This window comes from Vulpes vulpes, chromosome 12 (assembly GCF_048418805.1).
Source record: "Vulpes vulpes isolate BD-2025 chromosome 12, VulVul3, whole genome shotgun sequence".
NCBI lineage: Eukaryota > Metazoa > Chordata > Mammalia > Carnivora > Canidae > Vulpes > Vulpes vulpes.
The window spans coordinates 38,789,508-38,809,282 of record NC_132791.1 but is presented as its reverse complement, the minus strand read 5'-3'; the positions used below and the strand labels follow the sequence as shown (position 1 = coordinate 38,809,282).

General features: G+C 40.9%; 1 protein-coding gene across 3 annotated transcripts in view; it reads right to left on the bottom strand.

Annotated features, from left to right (window-relative positions):
* PSIP1 (PC4 and SRSF1 interacting protein 1) overlaps window positions 1-12,112 on the bottom strand; it is a 43,347-nt gene extending 31,235 nt beyond the window's left edge. For all 3 annotated transcript variants that reach the window (XM_072728235.1, XM_072728237.1, XM_072728236.1), the window contains exons 1-3: window positions 11,950-12,112; window positions 11,218-11,426; window positions 7,755-7,831 (exon numbers count right to left, since the gene is read on the bottom strand). In XM_072728235.1, the coding sequence (XP_072584336.1) occupies window positions 7,755-7,831; window positions 11,218-11,289 (149 nt within the window). In that variant the 5' untranslated portion in view covers window positions 11,290-11,426; window positions 11,950-12,112. The remainder of the gene's footprint in view (window positions 1-7,754; window positions 7,832-11,217; window positions 11,427-11,949) is intronic.
* Between the last annotated feature and the right edge of the window lie 7,663 nt (window positions 12,113-19,775).

Here is a 19,775-nt window from a genome sequence, read left to right as displayed (position 1 = left end):
AACATCTCTTCATGGCAATAATTCCTAACAGCTACATACTATTTCACTAAATGGCTATCTCAAAATTGACTTGTTTACTGTTGGCCTTTCTGTAACAAATTTTCTATTATAAAATAATGCAGCCATAATAAATATAATACTGCTCAATATTTGCACCTTTCTTCATAATATAGAAGCAGAACTGCTGGGTCAAAGGATGTATGTTCAAGACTAAGGAACCCCTTAATGAGACTCAAAAAACCATGGAGGAAGAAAGAAGAATCCTCCCACATCCTCATCATAAAAAAAAAAAAAAAAAGATAATTATGGAACAGGATGAAGGTATTAGCTATTACCATAGTGGTGATCATATTGTAATATATACATGTATCAAACTGTGGTTGTCATATTGCAACATATAAATGTATCAAATCAATATACACTTTAAACTTGTACATTTTTTTTTATTTATTTATGTGTGCCTGAGCAGCAAGTGAGGAGAGGAACAGAGGGAGCAGATTCTGTGCTCAGCTCCAGAGCCTGACATGGGGCTCTATCCCATGGAATATCTATCCTGATCATGACCTGAGCCAAAAATCAAGAGTCAGACACTCAACCAACTGAGCCACTCAGATGCCCCAAACTTCTACAATATTATGTCTATTATGGGCAGCCCGGGTGGCTCAGAGGTTTAGTGCCGCCTTCAGCCCAGGGCATGATCCTGGAGATCTGGGATCGAGTCCCACGTTGGGCTCCCTGCATAGAGTCTGCTTCTCCCTCTGCCTGTACCTCTGCCTTTCTCTCTCTCTCTCTCAGTGTCTCTAATGAGTGAATAAATAAAATTTATTTATTTATTTATTATTAAAATAAAAAAATTTTAATTAGGTCTATTTTAATTAAAAAAAAAAAAAAAAGAGCACATGGCCACGTGCCCATGCACACATAAACAGAATCCTCCCTGGGAATGCAATCCCACAGGTTTGATGAAGAGAGTGCTTAGACAGCCATCACTAGTCCCCAAGGGCACAAGATGATGTGGCTATGGCTCTGATTCATTCTTCAAAGCAGCTCATTTTAAAATGACCCACCAAAACAATAAATAAATAAATAAAAGTTTTCAAATTAAGATTTAAAAAATATAATAACCTACAAACCTAAAAGAAAATACATCAAAACATTAACAGGTTTGGGAGTCATTTCTAAAAAATAGAAATAAAAATTATTTTGTTCCTTTATAGAAACTATCCTAATTTTTTTTTTAATTTTAACAATGAAAAGATATATGTGGGCAGCTCTGGTGGCTCAGCGGTTTAGCGCTGCCTTCAGCCCAGGGCGTGATCCGGGGGTCCCTGGATCGAGTCCCATGTCAGGCTCCCTGCATGGAGCCTGCTTCTCCCTCTGCCTGTGTCTCTCTCTCTATGTGTCTCTTATGAATAAATGAAAAATTAAAAAAAAAAAAAAAGAAAAGATATATGTTAATTCAGAGTAACCTATCAAATCCAAAGGTGGAAAGGAACTTAGGTACTACCTAAACCCTCACTGTAAGATTAGAAAACTGAAGACCAGAAGGGTTAACTCATTCAAGCAAGGTTATCTAGCTATTAAATAGCAGAGCCTCAACTTTGTACAGTATTCCTTAAGAGGGTTCAGGGTTTCCTTTAATCACTGTAATACAGGCTCTGAAACATCTACTAAAATACTGATCCCATATCTATCAATCTATCTACACACACACACACACACACACACACACACACATTATATATATAAACTCTGACTTTAAATACCACTGTCCTCACCCTTAAGAATCAAGGCTGATAAAAAATGTCCTAAGAGAACAGCAAATCATTAACAGTCAGCCCGTGAACAACATGGTGTCTTGGGGTGCTGATCCCCCCTCCCCAAATCATCAAAAATCACAAATAACTTCGACTCTCCCCAAACTTAACTACTTAGCCTACTGGTGACCAGAAGATGTACTGATAACTCAATCAACACATATTTTGTATGTGACATGTATTATATGCCATATTCTTACAATAAAATAAGCTAGGAAATCTGAAACATTATTTTAAAAAAACATAAAGAGAAAATACATTTACAGTACTATAAAAAATTCACACATAAGTAAACTTGCACAGTTCAAATCCATGTTGTTGACCCCTGAACAACATAAGCTTCCCTCATCAGCTCAATTATCACACACCTGGAACTTTCTACCTTTAGCAAACGAGAAGGGCTGCCTGCCTAGGTGGCTCAGCAGTTGAGCATCTGTCTTTGGCTCAGGGCGTGATCCCAGGGTCCCAGGTCGATGGGAGTCCCACATCGGCTCCCTGCAGGGAGCCTGCTTCTCCCCCTCTGCCTGTCTCTCTCTCTCTCATGAATAAATAAAATCTTTAAATAAAATAAAGCAAACCAGAACTCCTATGTAAAAACTGGGAAAGATTAACAGAGATGAAGACACAAAGCTCAAAATTTTAGTATATGTGCTGCCGAAGCAAGCACTACAAAGCTCAAAATTAATTTAACTGTTGTCAAGTAATACCACTGAACAGAAAGCCCTATCTCTGAAAACATTGATTCTAACTTGGTGCTTCATTTCTTCATTATTTGATCACAAAATACAAAATATGCTGTTTTATAAAAGCATACATTCTTTCTAACAGCAAATGATTCAAGAGACAACTGAATATATACCTATGTGCCATGAGCATGCTGGAATAGAGATGAATAAACAGTTCCTGTCCTCATTATTTGGTATAAGGCTTATGAGAAACTATACCATGTAAAGTCCCATACCAACACACACAGTTAGTTATGGCTAGAATACAGAAGTTGTATACAAGAAGCAAAGAAAATAAAATCCCACCCTATGATTTCATTTCTTTATTATTTTCTTGTTGGACAGGTTATACAAAAAAACTGGTACCTCCCCATTCATCTTCATTACCAAAACTCTGTATCAGGCAGGTTTTAAAACAGCCTGCGGTAGATATTTTTGAAGTTCCTAGAACTGAGCATCTAACCTCTTTGTATTAAGACAAAATCAATAAGGAAATAAATTCAACAAAATACCATCTTCATTAAATTTTCTAAATTTTAGAGATAGACCTGAGTATTTCCTCAGTAAGCAATAGCAGTCAGCAAAACTCGAATTGCATTTCGAACAATTTAACACTATAAGTACTTGTCTTAAAAAATAATATGCTAAGGGCAGCCTGGGTGGCTCAGCGGTTTAGCACTGCCTTCAGCCCAGAGTGTAATCCTGGAGACCCAGGATCAAGTCCTACATCAGGCTCCCTGCATGGAGCCTGCTTCTCTCTCTGTCTGTGTCTCTGCCTCTGTCTCTCTCATGAATAATAACATCTTTAAAAATAATAATAATAATATGCTAACATTATCTTTAGTAGCTGACACTTATCAATACATACAAAGCACTGTTCTAAGCCATTTTTCACGTAGTATCATGTTTACAACCCAAAATTCTGAGGTAAATATTCCCATTTTACAAATAAGAAAAGGACACAAGACTAAGTAACCTGCCCAAAGTCATCTAGCAGGTAAATAGCAGCCAGAATTCATAAACAGTCTTCTGATTTAATTGTCTTAAATACTGTATAAATGTTGGTTAATGGACAGCAAATTCATAATCAACAAATGATTTTATCTAGGGCATACACTTTCAACTATCATCAAATATTTAACAACTGCTATGCATCAGGCACTTAACTAAATGATGACAAACAAGATAGACAAAGGCCCCTGCTCTCTAAGCTCTTCATTTGTGGGTGAAGGAAAGATGAAAAAAAATTTCAGTCATCATAGCAATCAAGGAAATAAGTATGAAAAAGAGAATGTGAGCTAAGATCTAAAGGACTTTGAAAATCTGAAGGCATTCCCCCCCCCCCCCCAAAAAAAAAGGCAAGGACCTGAGAAAAGTAGATTTTTTTTTTTTGAAAAGTAGATTTCTGAAGTAAAAAAATGTGATGAGGTTGGAGAAATAAACATAGGCTAATTTATACAGGGTCTTAATAAACAGTATTTATAGACAAATTTGAGGGTTCTGTTTGTTGGTAATGCTAATTAGGAAGCCACTGAAGATTTCTGGACTGGGAAATTTTAAGATCTGACTAGGATATGAAGATTGCTTTGACTATACATGAAGCATGCAAACTGAGGCCAAGATAGGGTTAGGACAATTTTTATAAGAGTAATTGTGGCATGGGCTGAACTTGTAGAGGAGATAAAGAATGGACAGATCATAATGCACTTTAAAAGAAAAGAATAAAAACTTGCTGGGAGATGACACATGGGGAGGAAGGGAAAAAAGTATAATATGTAATTAAAGATAATGCCACAACTTGGCTCCAGCAAAGCACTGGGTCCTTATCAGTCTCATATACTAAGAATCTGTCTTGAATGATAAGTTTTAAGATACCTAGCAGATTGTCACACTTGGTATACATAAGGGCTCATTGTTGTCTAATATTTCAAAACTCGATTACTGGATGAACTTAACTGTGAATGTCATAAAAGACTAAGAAAAACCAATGCAAGAATGAAGCTCCAAAAAGATTCTGCATTAATTCAAATTAAAAAATACCTTTTAAAAAACCTTAATCTATAAATCAGTTATGAAGAAGCATAGTTTTCCAAACTGCCATTTCTTCTCCCATGTTCTTCCTTTCCCTTATCCCTAACTATAGGCTGTTAGAATAAAGCAGGGGGGAGGGGAGTGAAAGTCACCAGACCAATGCAGATACAGCAACAATGCCTTTCCAAAGATAACTGGTATACTTATGACAGTACGAAGGCACAAAATATCACAAGTTGAATTGAAAATTTATTAGCTTAATTTTATTTTTTTTCAAGATTTTATTTACTTATTCATGGAGACAGAGAAAAAGAAAGACAGAGAGACAGAGACAGAGAGAGACAGAGACACAGGCAGAGGGAGAAGCAGGCTCCACGAAGGGAGCCTGACGTGGGACTGGTTCCCGGGACTCCAGGATCACGCCCTGGACTGAAGGCGGTGCTAAACCGCTGAGCCACCCAGGCTGCCCTATTAGCTTAATTTTAAAGTTATATTCTAAATCCACAAATATATTCTGAGTTCTTGAATATTAATAATCATTATCTTCATTAATCACTCAATACCATTATTTCATTATTAACCAATGTTTAATGAACCAAACAATGTTTAATGAAAGTTTGGTTACTTGGTTTTGTTTTAAAATTTACAGATATTTTCGGGATCCCTGGGTGGCACAGCGGTCTGGCGCCTGCCTTTGGCCCAGGGCGTGATCCTGGACACCCGGGATCGAATCCCACATCGGGCTCCCGGTGCATGGAGCCTGCTTCTCCCTCTGCCTGTGTCTCTGCCTCTCTCTCTCTCTCTCTCTATGCGACTATCATAAATAAATAAAAATTAAAAATAAATAAATAAAATTTAAAAATTTACAGATATTTTCAATGTAAAAATCTTCATTTTTAAGTGCTGAGGGAAGGTATTGTAATTCCTCTAAATACAATATAAAAATAAACTGTGTCCTATGAAGCTACAGGGATACATAGAAAATTATATAAAACCTGTCCCATTTCAGAGAAATCAAATTTTAAAAATTCTAAACTGGGATCCCTGGGTGGCTCAGTGGCTTAGCGCCTGCCTTTAGCCCAGGGCCCAATCCTGGAGTCCCGGGATCGAGTCCCACATCGGGCTCCCTGCATGGAGCCTGCTTCTCCCTCTGCCTGTGTCTCTGCCTCTCTCTCTCTCTCTGTGTCTTTCATGAATAAATAAAATCTTTAAACAAATAAATTTTTTTAAAAAATAAAAGAAATAAAATATTCTAAACTTACAAAGCTGAAAAATTCTAAGGAATGTCTACTTACATTACTACAGTGTTTCCAAACTTCACATGCATTAGAATCATCTGGAAGGCTTGTTAAAACAGACTGCTGGGCCCACCCCAGTTTCTTTTTTTTAAAGATTTTATTTATTCATTCATGGGAGCCACAGAGAGAAAGAGAGGCAGAGGGAGAAGCAGGCTCCTCACAGGGAGCCCGATGTGGGACTCGATCCCAGGTCTCCAGGGTCACGCCCCGGGCCGAAGCCAACACTAAACCACGGAGCCACCCGGGCTGCCCAACACACTCCAGTTTCTGATTCAGTAATTGTGAGGTGGGGTCCTAGAATTCGCAGGCCTAAAATTCCCATGTGATGCTAGTGCAGCTTGACCTAGTACCACACTTGGTAAACTGCTATTTCATTACACATACACAAATTTTTCATCAGAGATACCTTTTCCTATTAAGTTTATGGGAATTTTTTAAATGATAGATTACCCTATTGAGTTATAAATTCATCATTTCTTACAAAACCTAAGTTTTTATATGTAGGATTTACCTAAACTAATTATGAAGGCCAATCCAATTCTAGACTCAAAACTGTATTTAAAAAAAAAAAATCATGTGGCATTATAGAATACCATTAATATGAAATGTCCAAAATTGGCAAATATACACAGTGGTTGTCTAATTTTTAGGGGAGGAGGGAATGGAGAATAATTGCTAATGGATATGAAAATAAATGTACTAAAGTCCACTGAATTACATACTTTAAACAAGTGAACCTTTATGATGAAAGCTTCATCTCAATAAAGCTATTAAAAGAAATTATGTGAAAGTTCATACGATAACTAAGCAACATTAAACCAAATGTTGCAATTATAGACACTGTTAGGACCACATAATTCTAATTAGAGTATCACCAACTTTGTTTCTCCTGGTCCAAGGTAAACAAGCCTACTTTACCAAAATTACTGCAAGTTTTAAACTTCAAGTCCAAAATCATGAACAAATATATATGAACAAAACATATGAACAGTACTTATAAGACTGTTAAATTATAGATATGTAGAGTATCATATACCAAAATCAATGAAATAGGCCTTGGAGTAGTCCTATGCACCCAGAAGTACCAATTCAACAATAGTCGATAATTTTTTTTGAAAAATTAATTTGCACTACCAAATTGGTCCTCGGACCATATATCCACCAGGGGCAGCAGAATAGTCACAGTGACTCTCAGGACTGCCTAAATACACACAAGAGATAACTATCGCAGATTTCTTCTCACTCTTCCCCTAATATACCATTTGTGTGGCTAATATCACAAAGTCTAAAACGGGGTTCTAGGCTGTCCTTATGAAAAGCATTTATTATACTAAGTATCAATACCAAATACCCTGTCAAGAACTTTCTTTACATACTTCCATCTATCAGCCATTCTTTTGGTTGCTGAGGATCCATATACATCCCCCTTTCAAGATTAAGGAAACATCTATTCCAATAAAAGTTAAGCCAGCAGCATATAATTTTTCTGCCTTAATAATAAAATTTAAAAGGGAAACTTGAAGACTTTTTCTAAAGTTCAAAGATGATCTTTAAGTTTCCCTATCATTACTCTATTACTTTCTCTTTGAAATAATCTCTACTTGGGGGATCCCTGGGTGGCGCAGTGGTTTGGCGCTTGCCTTTGGCCCAGGGCGCGATCCTGGAGACCCGGGATTGAATCCCACATCAGGCTCCCAGTGCATGGAGCCTGCTTCTCCCTCTGCCTATGTCTCTGCCTCTCTCTCTCTCTCTCTCTCTCTGTGACTATCATAAATAAATAAAAATTAAAAAAAAAAAAAGAAAGAATCTCTACTTGTTTTTCATTTTATGCTCAATGACCCTGCTGAATTAACTGATTTGCCTTTAGAGCTAAAAGGACTTACGTCTCATGAGTTCCAAAAAAGAAAATGGGTAGTTTGTTTGTGGGTGGTTTTACAGCTCCATCAGGAACTTCATCTACCTAAAAGAAAGATCAGAGAAATTAAAATCTTTTAAATCACACACATCTCAACACACCAGAATAAAGAACAAGACATCCAAAAAGGATCTGATAAAAGTAGGCCAATTCCATAGGTCATAATCCCTATCCCAGTTCAGAAACCCAAGAAGCTCTTAAACCCAAAATATTTCTCAAAACTCAATTGACGGCAAAACCTGGACTGACACTGAAACTATTTCATCATTACTTTTACTCATCAGTGTTTCTACTGATGCTTATCTGCAAAAATATTGTTAGATTATTATTTGCCATTCTTGAAGACCCTATACCAAAAGCAAAATATATACCATATGTACCATCATTACCTTTAAAAATCCTCAAATTCTGAATTTTAAACATATCTGACCCTGAGCATTTCAGATAAGGGAGCTGAACCTGTAAAAAATCCTAAATGATATTTCTGCAGGGAAGCTATACAAATATCAGAGTAACACAAAAGCAGACATTAACCAAAGTTTCAAGTATTATTTCTTAGTTTGAAACACGTATTCTGGAAAGACCTTACACCTACAAGGCTGACTCTCATGAAGATCTGTTCCTTTTCATTTCTCTCTCAAGTGTTCTAAGTAAGCAACAAAGAAAGTATCAGCTGCTATTATGTCTAATATATCTGTAATACTTGTTAGTTTCCCTTAACAATAAAGGGAAAGCAGACCTCAAGGGTAAAGCCATCAGGCAGTAACATCAAGCCAGAATTTAATATTTCTGGTTTTTCATTGCTTAAACTTCATAATAACATTTCTATGTCATAACCGTCCTAATTTCAAAGACATTTTAAAAAATCAGTTAGCTTTGTTAGAAAGGGAGCAGACCATTTGAGGACCTATTATGCTCTGTATGCCTTACCTTGTTGAAGAAGACTATGAATGGTTTGACTGGCAGTCCGACTGTTTCAGACATCAACAGAATCATTATCACCTAACACTCTTAGGGACTTTAATTTCCTCACCTATACCATCATCATACTGGTCATTTCATTTCAACCTCATGAGAAGGCCCCCAAAACTGTGAAAATCCTCAGAGCCCTTAAGATAAGGGATATTTTCAGTCAACCTAGTTCATATGCTTCTTTCTTCTAGCAAACTTTTTTTTTTTTTTAAGATTTTATTTATTTATTCATGAGAGACATAGAGAAAGAGAGAGGCAGAGACACAGGCAGAGGGAGAAGCAGGCTCCATGCAGGGAGCCTGACGTGGGACTCGATCCCAGGTCTCCAGGATCAGACCCTAGGCTGAAGGTGGCGCTAAACCACTGAGCCACCCGGGCTGCCCCTAGCAAACAGTTCTAAATGTACAGTACCTACGTAGTTTAATAAACGTCAGGCAATTTTTTAAAAGCTGACTGTAAAAACAATTATTAAGGATACAGGATTACAAGAACATGCAAAACTTAAAAGTTAATCAAGTTTGGAATATGGAGCCAAAAAAGTAGTAACATCAAAGTATGGACAATTGTCACCTTCACAGATGAAACCTTAAACACCCTACCCTTTCTAAAGCAAAGACATAATTTTTTAGGATCAGAGAAGACAGAATAAGGAATATAGTTCTTGAACACAGTATCAAACCAAATTCACCTGCTTCTAAGAAAAAAAGGAGAAAAGAGATAAAAATTTCCCATTCCCACCCAAGTGAACTTGTTGAATATAGAACCTTTTAAATAAAGAAGGGAAATATTATGGCCTTCCTAAGGCTACTTATTTTGCTTTTAGCAGTACCAACTCCATCATCTAACCCAATGAAGTGTGTGGAGAGGACAACTTGTAAGAAAAGTAAATAACTCTTTAAACATTTTCATTTGGCTTTTAACTGTAGCGTAGCATTGAAATGTGAATACAAATACACACTAAAGGCTCAGATTTCAACACCTCAAAATAAATAAGGATGTTAAAACCATGAAAAAAATATCTTGGAGGGGACTTAAACCTGGACTTAAACCAGTTTCCCTCTCCTCTATTCAAACATGAAATAGTGTTTTATAAGTACACGATTACATACTAAGGACTGGGTGGCATGACGAAATTCAGTTTGTCTATTGCCCTCAAGAAGCTTACAATCTAAAAAAAAAAAAGCTTATACTCTATTTGGAAATTGAGGCATGCACATAAGAATTAAAATGTTATCACAAAAGAAATAGAGTGTCAAATACAAATATATAAATTAAGAATTTTGAGTAAGGATTGTTCAAGATAAGACTGGTGAAAAGGCAGACTTGACAGACTGGGGCTAGGGGGTAGATCTTTCCAGGTTTAGGAAGGAAACCTGTAAGTAAGAACTGGATGGGGGAAAAAAAAAAAAAAATCAAGAAACAGTGAACATTTTATACTTGGACAGCAGTCAGCGAACATACTACATAATTCTCTGTAACCAACGGGTATGTTTTTTCCCAGTTGACATAATTAAAACTACAGTATTTAATTGTTTTTAATACCCTCCTCAAAGAAGAGTAGATTAATGAAAATCACAACTTTAGAATATCAAGTTTACATTTAAAAAAGATGTGGAGCATTCTAATCCAATGGATCTCAACAGTTTTTTGATTCTATCATGATCTTAGAACCTGAGTCCTACCATAAGCTAACAAAAGGACCTTTTTTTCTGAAAATGGCGCTTAGGTATTAGTCTCTATTTTTAAATGTCACAAAAAATCCTGGGCCTTAATTACCTCTCTGTACCACTAGATGTGAACCTAGGAATCTGGGTGTACTGCTCCTTTGCCTATGGGAAACAAAGAGGTAAAACAACTTCTTCAAGGTCATAAGCCAAACTTCACTAATACAAATGTGAAAATAAATTTACAAAAAACTTCGTGTAAAATTTTCAATAATATCCAGTCCTAAATCTCCATTAAAAAAGCAAATCCAGAAGGCCTCATCAACTACAAAACATAAAAAAAAAAAAAATCCCTATGCATCCAATTTAATCACACCTTTGACATCCAAGAGTCTGCATAAACTCCACTGAGATAACTCTGCATTTCACTCGAAATTTTAAAGATTTCAATGTTTCATTAAACAGTAAACATAAAAAAAAAAAATCCAACCTTGATTATTTTCACCTACAATGGAACATTAACTGGCATCACGTTTAAATATTTCCTATTAAGAAAACCTGCCCAAGTCTGTCGAAAACCATAAGGAAACGCTTAAGTAGAAACACCTGGCTTTTTACAATTCCACGGGAGATCCCTGGGCAAAAAGCTAAAACGAAAGGTTGCCAGTGAGACCACAGGAAGGGGGGGGGGGGGGGGCGCAGAAAGGACACGAGAACAAAATTCAGAGACAGGGTAGGAAGTAGGCCCCCGAGGAAGGTGGCGCCGCTCACCGCGAAGGCTAAAAAATCACTTACTCGAGCTGGCCAATGAGGGTAACCTTTCATCTTGGCGAAGATGAGGTCTCCAGGTTTGAAATCGCGAGTCATGTTTCGGGGGCGAGGCCGGGGGTCTGCAGCCCGGGGGGGGCGCGGCGCGCGGCCGGCGGGGGGGCGCCGAGGGGGGCGGCCGGAGCCCAGGCGCCCGGGGCGGCGGGGGGAGGATGCCTCCGGGCGTCCCGACGCGCCTGCGAGGGAGAGCACCGAGGGCGGTTAAGGCTCAGGAACCCGAAGGGAGGGGCCGCACGGGGAGGCCCGGGGAGGGGCGGGGGAGGGGCGGGAGGCAGGGCGGGTGGGGGTGGGAGGCTGAGGGGCGAGCCGCCGCCGCTCCTCCCCCGGTGCGCGGCCTCCGCAGCCCAGGAGCTGCCCCTCCGGGCTTCGCCAGGTCCCCCGCTCGACGACCGCGAGGCCGCCGCCACCTGAGGCAGGGATGCTGCTCGGCCCCCGGTCCCCTCCCTCCGCCCCATCTTCCCTCCGGCTTCTTTCTCCGGGCGTAAGCCCCAAGGGGGGGGGTGGGGGGATCCGGGGAGAGGAATAAAGGATGGCACGGGGGGAAGGGGCGTCCGCCTCCCCCGGCCCGCCTCCCGACGGCCGCAGCCCCCCCGCTCCCGGCGCTCCCGGGCGCTCCCGGCCGGGCCGCGGCCACTGCCCCGCTACCGCCCGCAGCGAGGCCACGGGGGGGGGCGGGGCGAGTCCCCGGCGCCCGCTCACCTGCCGGGGCCGCGGGCGCGGAGGCTGCGGTGGCGGGCCGGCCGCCTCTGCCCGCGTCCACGCAAGCCACCTGCGCCACCAGCTGCCGCAGAGGCGTCTCAACGGCTCCGAATCGCAACCGCCGCCGCCGCTGCCGCCGCCGTCGCTGCGCTGCTCCCGCGCGGCTCCCGCTCGGCGCCCGCTAGCGCTGGGGCGGCACCAACTGCTCGCCCGCGGAGGGGGGACGACGCGGCGGCGGCCCGAGGTGTGTGGCTCGGGAGCGGAGCTCCGGAAGGCGCTAGAGCCCCAGGCCGGCTCGGGCCCCGGAGTTGCAGGCACGTGGGGAGGCAGACGGGGGGCGCGGGAACAAAGGAGTGGGCGAAAACAGCTGGGCCCGCGGCGGCTCCCCCTGCGGTGTGCAGAGTGGACCGGCCCGGCCCGCCCCTGCTGGCCGCGCTGCGTGTGTGTATTTGTATGTGTACTGTATGTAAAAGGCGGGGAGGGAGGAAACGATTGTTGTGGACGGGGTTTGGGGGCGGGTATCCGGGCCTCCAGCCCTTGGCTGTGTGTTAGGGAGAACCTGGCAGCCTAAGCTGCGTGTTCTTGCACCGTTTCCCAGGGTGGGGAGGCTTTAATGCTGCACTTGCGCGGTTTGCACCATCCATCCGAAAAGAACTGTACAAAAACCCACAGATGAAATCGGAGCATGAGGCTGTTGCAGGGTGTGCAGCTTGTAGGCCTCTTACACCTCGCCGAATGGGCCTTACGGTCGCCTTTTCCTTGAAATTGTAAAATGAGAAAACCCCGTGTCTTTCCTTTTAAATCTAAAGCACCAAGAACTATGGAGAAAACTGCAATCCTAACGAATGCAAAATGTGAAGGGAAGAAAACAATGACAGGAAAGCATAAGACTCTCAAATAGGATGTGGGTTTGGGCCCGTACTAAATCTTAGCTGCATCTAAATGGTATTTCTTTAGTAGAATGGTAGCCGAGGAGTGGTAAAGTGTAGAGCTGTTGCTAAACCTCACGCGTTTTAGCTCTTAAAAGACTCTTCAAGGGCTTTCTAAAATTATTTCATTTTTTTTTTGATCCTTTGGCCAATATATTTTTTTTAAGACGTCGTTGGTAACATGACCAGCTTTTTAACGTGAATTGATATTTTGATATTTTTACCAGGACTGTGTCACTAGAATTGTCTAATTTTGCTTAACCATTAACATTCACTCAGGTTCCCAATACATGTAGTAAATAAAAAGGCATTTTGAAAATTAATAAATTAATCCTAAGTTTTATTTCATGCTTCATTGACACACCCCCCCCCCCCAAAGTACCTACTGTGTATCAGGCATTTATAGGCTCTGGAATACAACCGACCAAAAAGCACAAATACTTCCTGTCTAAAACAGAACAAAAATGGGAAAAAGCATAAGAATATTAAAATATATGAATAATGACATGTAGCTCATACTCCCTTAAGTGAACTCACAACTGGGAATAAAATCAGGGAAAGCTTTATTAAAGTAGGTAATAATCAAGAAGAATATTTTGAAAGAGATACACACTTCCCTAAAAGGAATGAAGATATCCCAATGCAAATTGTCCTGCAGGGAATTTCCAGAGACTATATCACACCTCTGCAACAGGCAGAGGGTTCCAAATGTTGCAAAAAGAGGAATTGACTGGCAGGGAAGAGAGAAAGGTTAAAGAATGGCCTTGAGGCTTCTCATCCTGAATGAGTTTGATATGATGCATGCTAGGGAGCCACTAACGGTTATGGAGCAAGAAAGTAAAGATGATTCTTTAAAAAGTTATTCTTGCTTGCTACAAAGTAGACGGCGGTAGAAAGAGGTTGGAGGTTACTGTTGTACTCCCAAAGTGACCTATTTCTAGATGAGACTGGTGGCTGAAAAAGGCAAGAAAGTGAACAGCTAAGTACACAAAGGAATGATTACCAGGCATTTGCCATAAATTGTGCACAGGAAAAGTGGAGAAAGATGTGTTGAAGAGAATTCCAAGACACTGAGTAGGAGGGACCAAGATGCCTTGGTCTCTCCAGCTACCATTTCTTGCACACCTCCTTTGTTCGAAGCCTCTTAAGTCTTTGCAATTCCAAGTATGGTCCAGGGCCCAGCAGCATGGGTTACACCTCCCCAGATTTGCTGAATCATAATCTGCATTTTTAACAAGACCCCCAGGTGATTCTTATGCATATTCAAATTTGAGAGACTTGCTGTGGAGGTTGCTACAGGAACCTTAAACCAAGTAGGGAAAACACGTTGAGCAGATCAATTATAATTAATATTAAAAGAAAACTTTTTATTAGTGCTAAATGATGGAACAAGAGAAAAAGGAGTGGTTACTGTGAGTGGTGGGATGGTCCTCAGAAAAGACATGAAAATAGAGGGAAAATGGAAAAGCACTGACGTTTCAGTGCTAAAGGTAAATATAGAAAGTACAAACTTAGCTCTTGGTGTCTTTCAGTTTGGCAATTTCAATTTGTGATAGTCTATAGACAGTGAGCGATACCCTTGAAACAATAAGTCAGGGCAAAGCAGGTGGTAGTTTAAGCCTCCAGAGAACAAAAGCCCAGGATCCCTGGGAGCAGCAGTTCGGAATGGGAGGGAAAGGAAGAATGGAGAGGGAGGAGGGGAGGTTGCACTCAGCAGAGCTAGTTGGAGAGCTTTTCTGAACTGGGAGCCTGTGCCCCTCCCCAACTGCGCTTGATGCACCCCGCCCCTATACTCAGTCTTCTTGGGGAGGGGGGAGGAAAAGTACAGCAAGATGGAGATTTAAGGGCAGTGAGAAAGTTGTCAGAGAATCTAATTTCCAAAACAAATGAAGCAAGGGGGTGGAGGAGGGAGGAGGTGAGGCGGGGAAGGAGATCTAAATGAACTGAAGAAGTAATCTGATTTACATTCTCTCGTTCTTATCAGGGTGCTCCTGTCCCCATTTTACAGATGAGGGAACAGGCTCACAGAAGTTCAGCGACTTGCCCCAAATCACACATCTAGTCCAGCAGCCAAGACAAGGTTCCGGGTCCGCACCACCTCTAGGTGGAGCAGGGGGCCAGGAGTGCTGGAGACCCAGGAGCCTTTAATTAGAAAAAGATGTTGGAAGGAAAAGCAGCCAGCACTCACCCTTCCACCTAACGTCTTTGGACTAGAAAGTATTTCCAGCTTCAAACTTTCTAACGACCTTCCTCTACCCCACCCTACTCCCCAGCATGTCCCTACCACCTGCCCATTCTATTGAACTCCTAGTTTTAAGAGCCTCAACCCCAAAATCACCTCCAGAAAGGCTTCTGACCTCATATTACTGTGGCATAATTTCTTATTTACAATCCTTCAGAATAATATTTAAACTACTTAGGGACGCCTAGGTGGCTTAGCTGTTGAGCATCTGCCTTTGGCTCAGGGTGTGATCCTGGGATCCTGGGATCCAGTCTTGCATCAGGCTCCCTGCATGGAGCCTGCTGCTCCTTCTGCCTATTTCTCTGCCTCTCTGTGTGTGTGTCTCTCATGAATGAATAAATTAAAAAATATTTTAAAAGGGGGTGGGGAGGGACACCTGGGTGGCTCAAAGGTTAATTATCTACCTTGGGCCCAGGGCATGATCATGGAGTCCCAGGATCCAGTCCTGCATCAGGCTTCCTGCATGGAGCCTGCTTTCTCCCCCTGCCTGTGTCTCTGCCTCTCTCTCTGCGTCTCTCATGAATGAATAAATAAAAATCTTAAAAAAATAAATTAACTGCTTAGAAAGAGGCACCATCTTAATTATCAGTGCCTGGCATTTAGCGGGCACTAAATAAAATTTTTCTCAATAAATATTTGTTGAATAAGAGGAAGGGACAAGTGAAAAACTCTCTAGTTGGGATCCCTGGGTGGCTCAGCGATTTAGCACCTGCCTTTGGCCCAGGTCATGATCCTGAAGTCCCGGGATCAAGTCCCACATCGGGCTCCCTGCATGGAGCCTGCTTCTACCTCTGCCTGTGTCTCTGCCTCTCTCTGTGTGTCTCATGAATAAATAAATAAAATCTTTAGAAAAAAGAAAAAGAAAACCTCTCTAGTCCCTTAGAGAAAACATAGACACTTTACAAGACATTTGTTTTTGTTTTGACTTTGTGAATTTTTTGTGTACTTAAAGGATAACCCTTTAAAAAGCACTAGCATGTTTTCATCACCTCAAATACATTCATTGGATAGTTTTAATGGAAATCTTTCTAAATGAGATTTGATATCTATCCCCCAAATTAAGTAATGATAATCCCTTCCTTCACATCTTTACGTTGAATATACATAATTCCCTCCCTTAATGTGCAGTATTTATAACTTAAACTTGGGAGTATGGACCCCAATTACTGAACTTTTCTTGTGTGTGATACTTCAAGCTTCGTAATGGGGAAGTTAGCAAGAATATGGGGAAGATAAAGGGCATTTATCAAAGAGCTAGTTCAGTCGGGGATGTCATAAATCTGGTCTAAGCCTAGCTTCCCCTGGCTTCTCTTAGCTTCAATAAGCATTTGGATTTTGGGCCCTTTGTATAGGGGAAAGCAATCTCTCCTGGTTTCTGAGACAGCGTAGATACACCACTGAGCTGGTTTACCAAGGGGTAGAGGAGAGTAATTCTCAGACACATGGGATAAGAGAAACCTTATCGAGTCTTAGTGCTCTTTAGGACAGTTGTCAAAAAGCTAGGCCAGGGATCCCTGGGTGGCGCAGCGGTTTGGCGCTTGCCTTTGGCCCAGGGCGCGATCCTGGAGACCCGGGATGGAATCCCATATCAGGCTCCCGGTGCATGGAGCCTGCTTCTCCCTCCGCCTGTGTCTCTGCCTCTCTCTCTCTCTCTCTCTCTGTGACTATCATAAATAAATAAAAATTTAAAAAAAAAAAAAAGCTAAGACAGGACAGGGATGGACAGTTGACCTGTGAGTGATGTCGCTGCCTATTCTGAAGGCTGCCAAGACTGTGTGTTATTTAAGTGGAATTTTTTAAATCACTGCACGACCTCCTCTATAATCACTTCTCATCTCAGAAACTTGGTGTGCTTCTTCCTTAGCTCTCCACATCCATTGTCAACTAAGGCTTCTCTCATCCCATATGTCTGTGAACCATGCTCCTCTTTATTCTTCTCACAAGGAACAGTCCTTGTGTCTTTTTTCCTTTTTCATCCTCTTCTTTCTTGTATGTTCTTTCTCATTTTCCTGCACCCTCTCACCTTCTGAGCTGGGTAACTGAGAAGGATAGCTTTGAAAATGGAATGATCACTTCTGGTCAACGGGCCTAGCAAATGTGGTATCTTTTATTATCTTTGTGCCTTTGGTTCTTCTAGGGGTGGAGAAATAAGTAGTGATCGTCAATGGTTAGGAATTGTAAGAGGGAGGGGATGGGATGCCTATAAAGTGGCAACACTAGGGAGATATTCACAGGGATGGAGTAGTTCTGTATCTTGATTATGGTAATTGTGGCAGAAATTTACCCATGTGACAAAAATAGCATAGAACATACACAATGTACCAATGTCGATTTCCTGGTTTTGTCATTGTACTATAGTTGGTTAGGATGTAAACATTAGAGGAAATGGGCGATAGGTTATACAGGACCTTTCTGTATTATTTTTGCAATTTCCTGTGAATCTAGAAATATTTCAAAGTAAAGGTAAAAAAAAAAAACAGGTATATATAGAAGGTTCAAGAGAACTTTTTTGTTTAAGGCAAGGAAAATCTGTTTGTGTTTATAGGTATTAGGAAATTTGGAATAGGGCTAGGATAAGGAGAGAAATACAATATTTGTAGTGCCTGTATGTGTGTGTGTATGTGAGTGTGTGTGACACATGTCTCCTACAATGCTTTCCTTTTTTTCTTCTGCATGACCATGAATATCTCCCTACTGCTACCACCACTTTATAGTCATCCCAACCCTTTACCCCTTGCAATTCCTAACCGATGGCAATCACTAACCATTTCTCTATCCCTATTATTTTGTTATTTCATTATATATATGGAATCATAGAGTATGTGATCTTTGCAGATGGTCTTTTTCCACTCATCTTAATGCTTTATAATCCATTAAAATTTTTTTGAAAGATTTTATTTAGTTATTTATTTAATTATTTATTTGAAAGAAAGAATGAGCATGAGCAGGAGGAGGGGCAGAGGGAGAGGGAGATACAGACTCCCCACTAAGCAGGGAGACCTGTGATATGGGGCTCAATCCCAGGACACTGAGATCATGACTAAACCTAAAGTCAGATGCTTAAGGGATTGAGTCATCTGGGTGCCTGACCTAAGTTTCTCTGCATATCAGAAGTTCATTACTTTTAGGGATGCCTGAGTGGCTCAGCGGTTGAGCATCTGCCTTTGGCTCAGGGTGTGATCCTGGGGTCCCGGGATCAAGTCCCACATCAGGCTCCCTGCATGGAGCCTGCTTCCCCCTCTGCCTGTGTCTCTGCCTCTCTCTCTCTCTGTGTCTCTCATTAATAAATAAATAAAATCTTACAAAAGAAGAATTCTTTAAAGAAAAGTTCATTACTTTTTATTTCTAAGTAGATTCCATGGTATAGATTTACATAGTTTGTTTAACCGTTTACCTATTGAAGGTCATTTTGGTTGTTTCCAGATTTTTGCTATTACAATTAAAGCTGTTGCAAACATTCCTGTACATGTTTCGTGTGAGTAAAAGTTTTTATTCCTCTGGGATACATGCCCAGGAGTACAATTACTGGGTCATATTATAGTTACATACTTAGGTTTTTAAGAAATCACTGTTTTCCAGAATGGCTGTACATTTTACATTCCCACCAACAATGTATGAGAGATCTAGTTTTTCCACACCTTCACCATCATTTGGAACTGTCACTAGTTTTTCTTTTCACTGTTCTAATAGGTGTGGTCTTGGTTTTCCTTTTCCTAATGATTAATGATAGTAAACATCTTTTCATTTGCTTATTTACCATCTGTATGTCCTCTTTGGTGAAATGTCTCTTCATGTTCTTTGCCAGTTTCCTAATTGGACTAGTTTTTTACTGTTGAGTTTTAAGCATTTTTTCAATATTTTAGGGAGGAAACCTTTGTCCGATGTGATTTGCAAATATTTTCTCCCAATCTATCTCTTGTCCTTTCATCTTCTTTACAGAATCTTTCGTAGACTAGAAGTTGTTAATATTGATGAAATCCAATTTAGCAACTTTTTTCTGGTCATGTCTAAGAACTCTTCGCCAAGCCCGGGTCTCTAAGAATTTTCTATGTTTTCTCCTAAAGGTTTCACAGTTTAATATCTTATGTTTAAATCTATGATCCATTTTGAGTTAATTTTTGGGTAAGATATGTTTAAATGGAGGTTCACATTTCTTGTCTATGGATATCCAAATGCTCAAGCACCTTTGCTGAAAAACTATCCTTGTTTCATTGAATTGCTTTTTTACCTTTGCCAAAATCATTTTACCATACTTGTATGAGCTTACTTTTCTATTTTGTCAAATTGATCATTGAGTCTGTCTGAGCCACAGTTTTGATGACTGAAGTACTACACACTATCTTGATTACTGAATCTCTTTAATAAATTGTAAAACAAGGTAGAGTGATTCCTTCTAGTTTATTCTTGTTTTTCTAGTTTCTTTTTTTTTTTTTTTTTTTTTTTAAAGAGCACTGCTTTATTTATTTATGATAGTCACAGAGAGAGGGGGCGGGCAGAGAGAGAAGCAGGCTCCATGCACCGGGAGCCCGACGTGGGATTCGATCCCGACGTGGGATTCGATCCCAGGTCTCCAGGATCGGGCCCTGGGCCAAAGGCAGGCGCCAAACCGCTGCGCCACCCAGGGATCCCCTCTAGTTTCTTTTCTAAGTATTCTA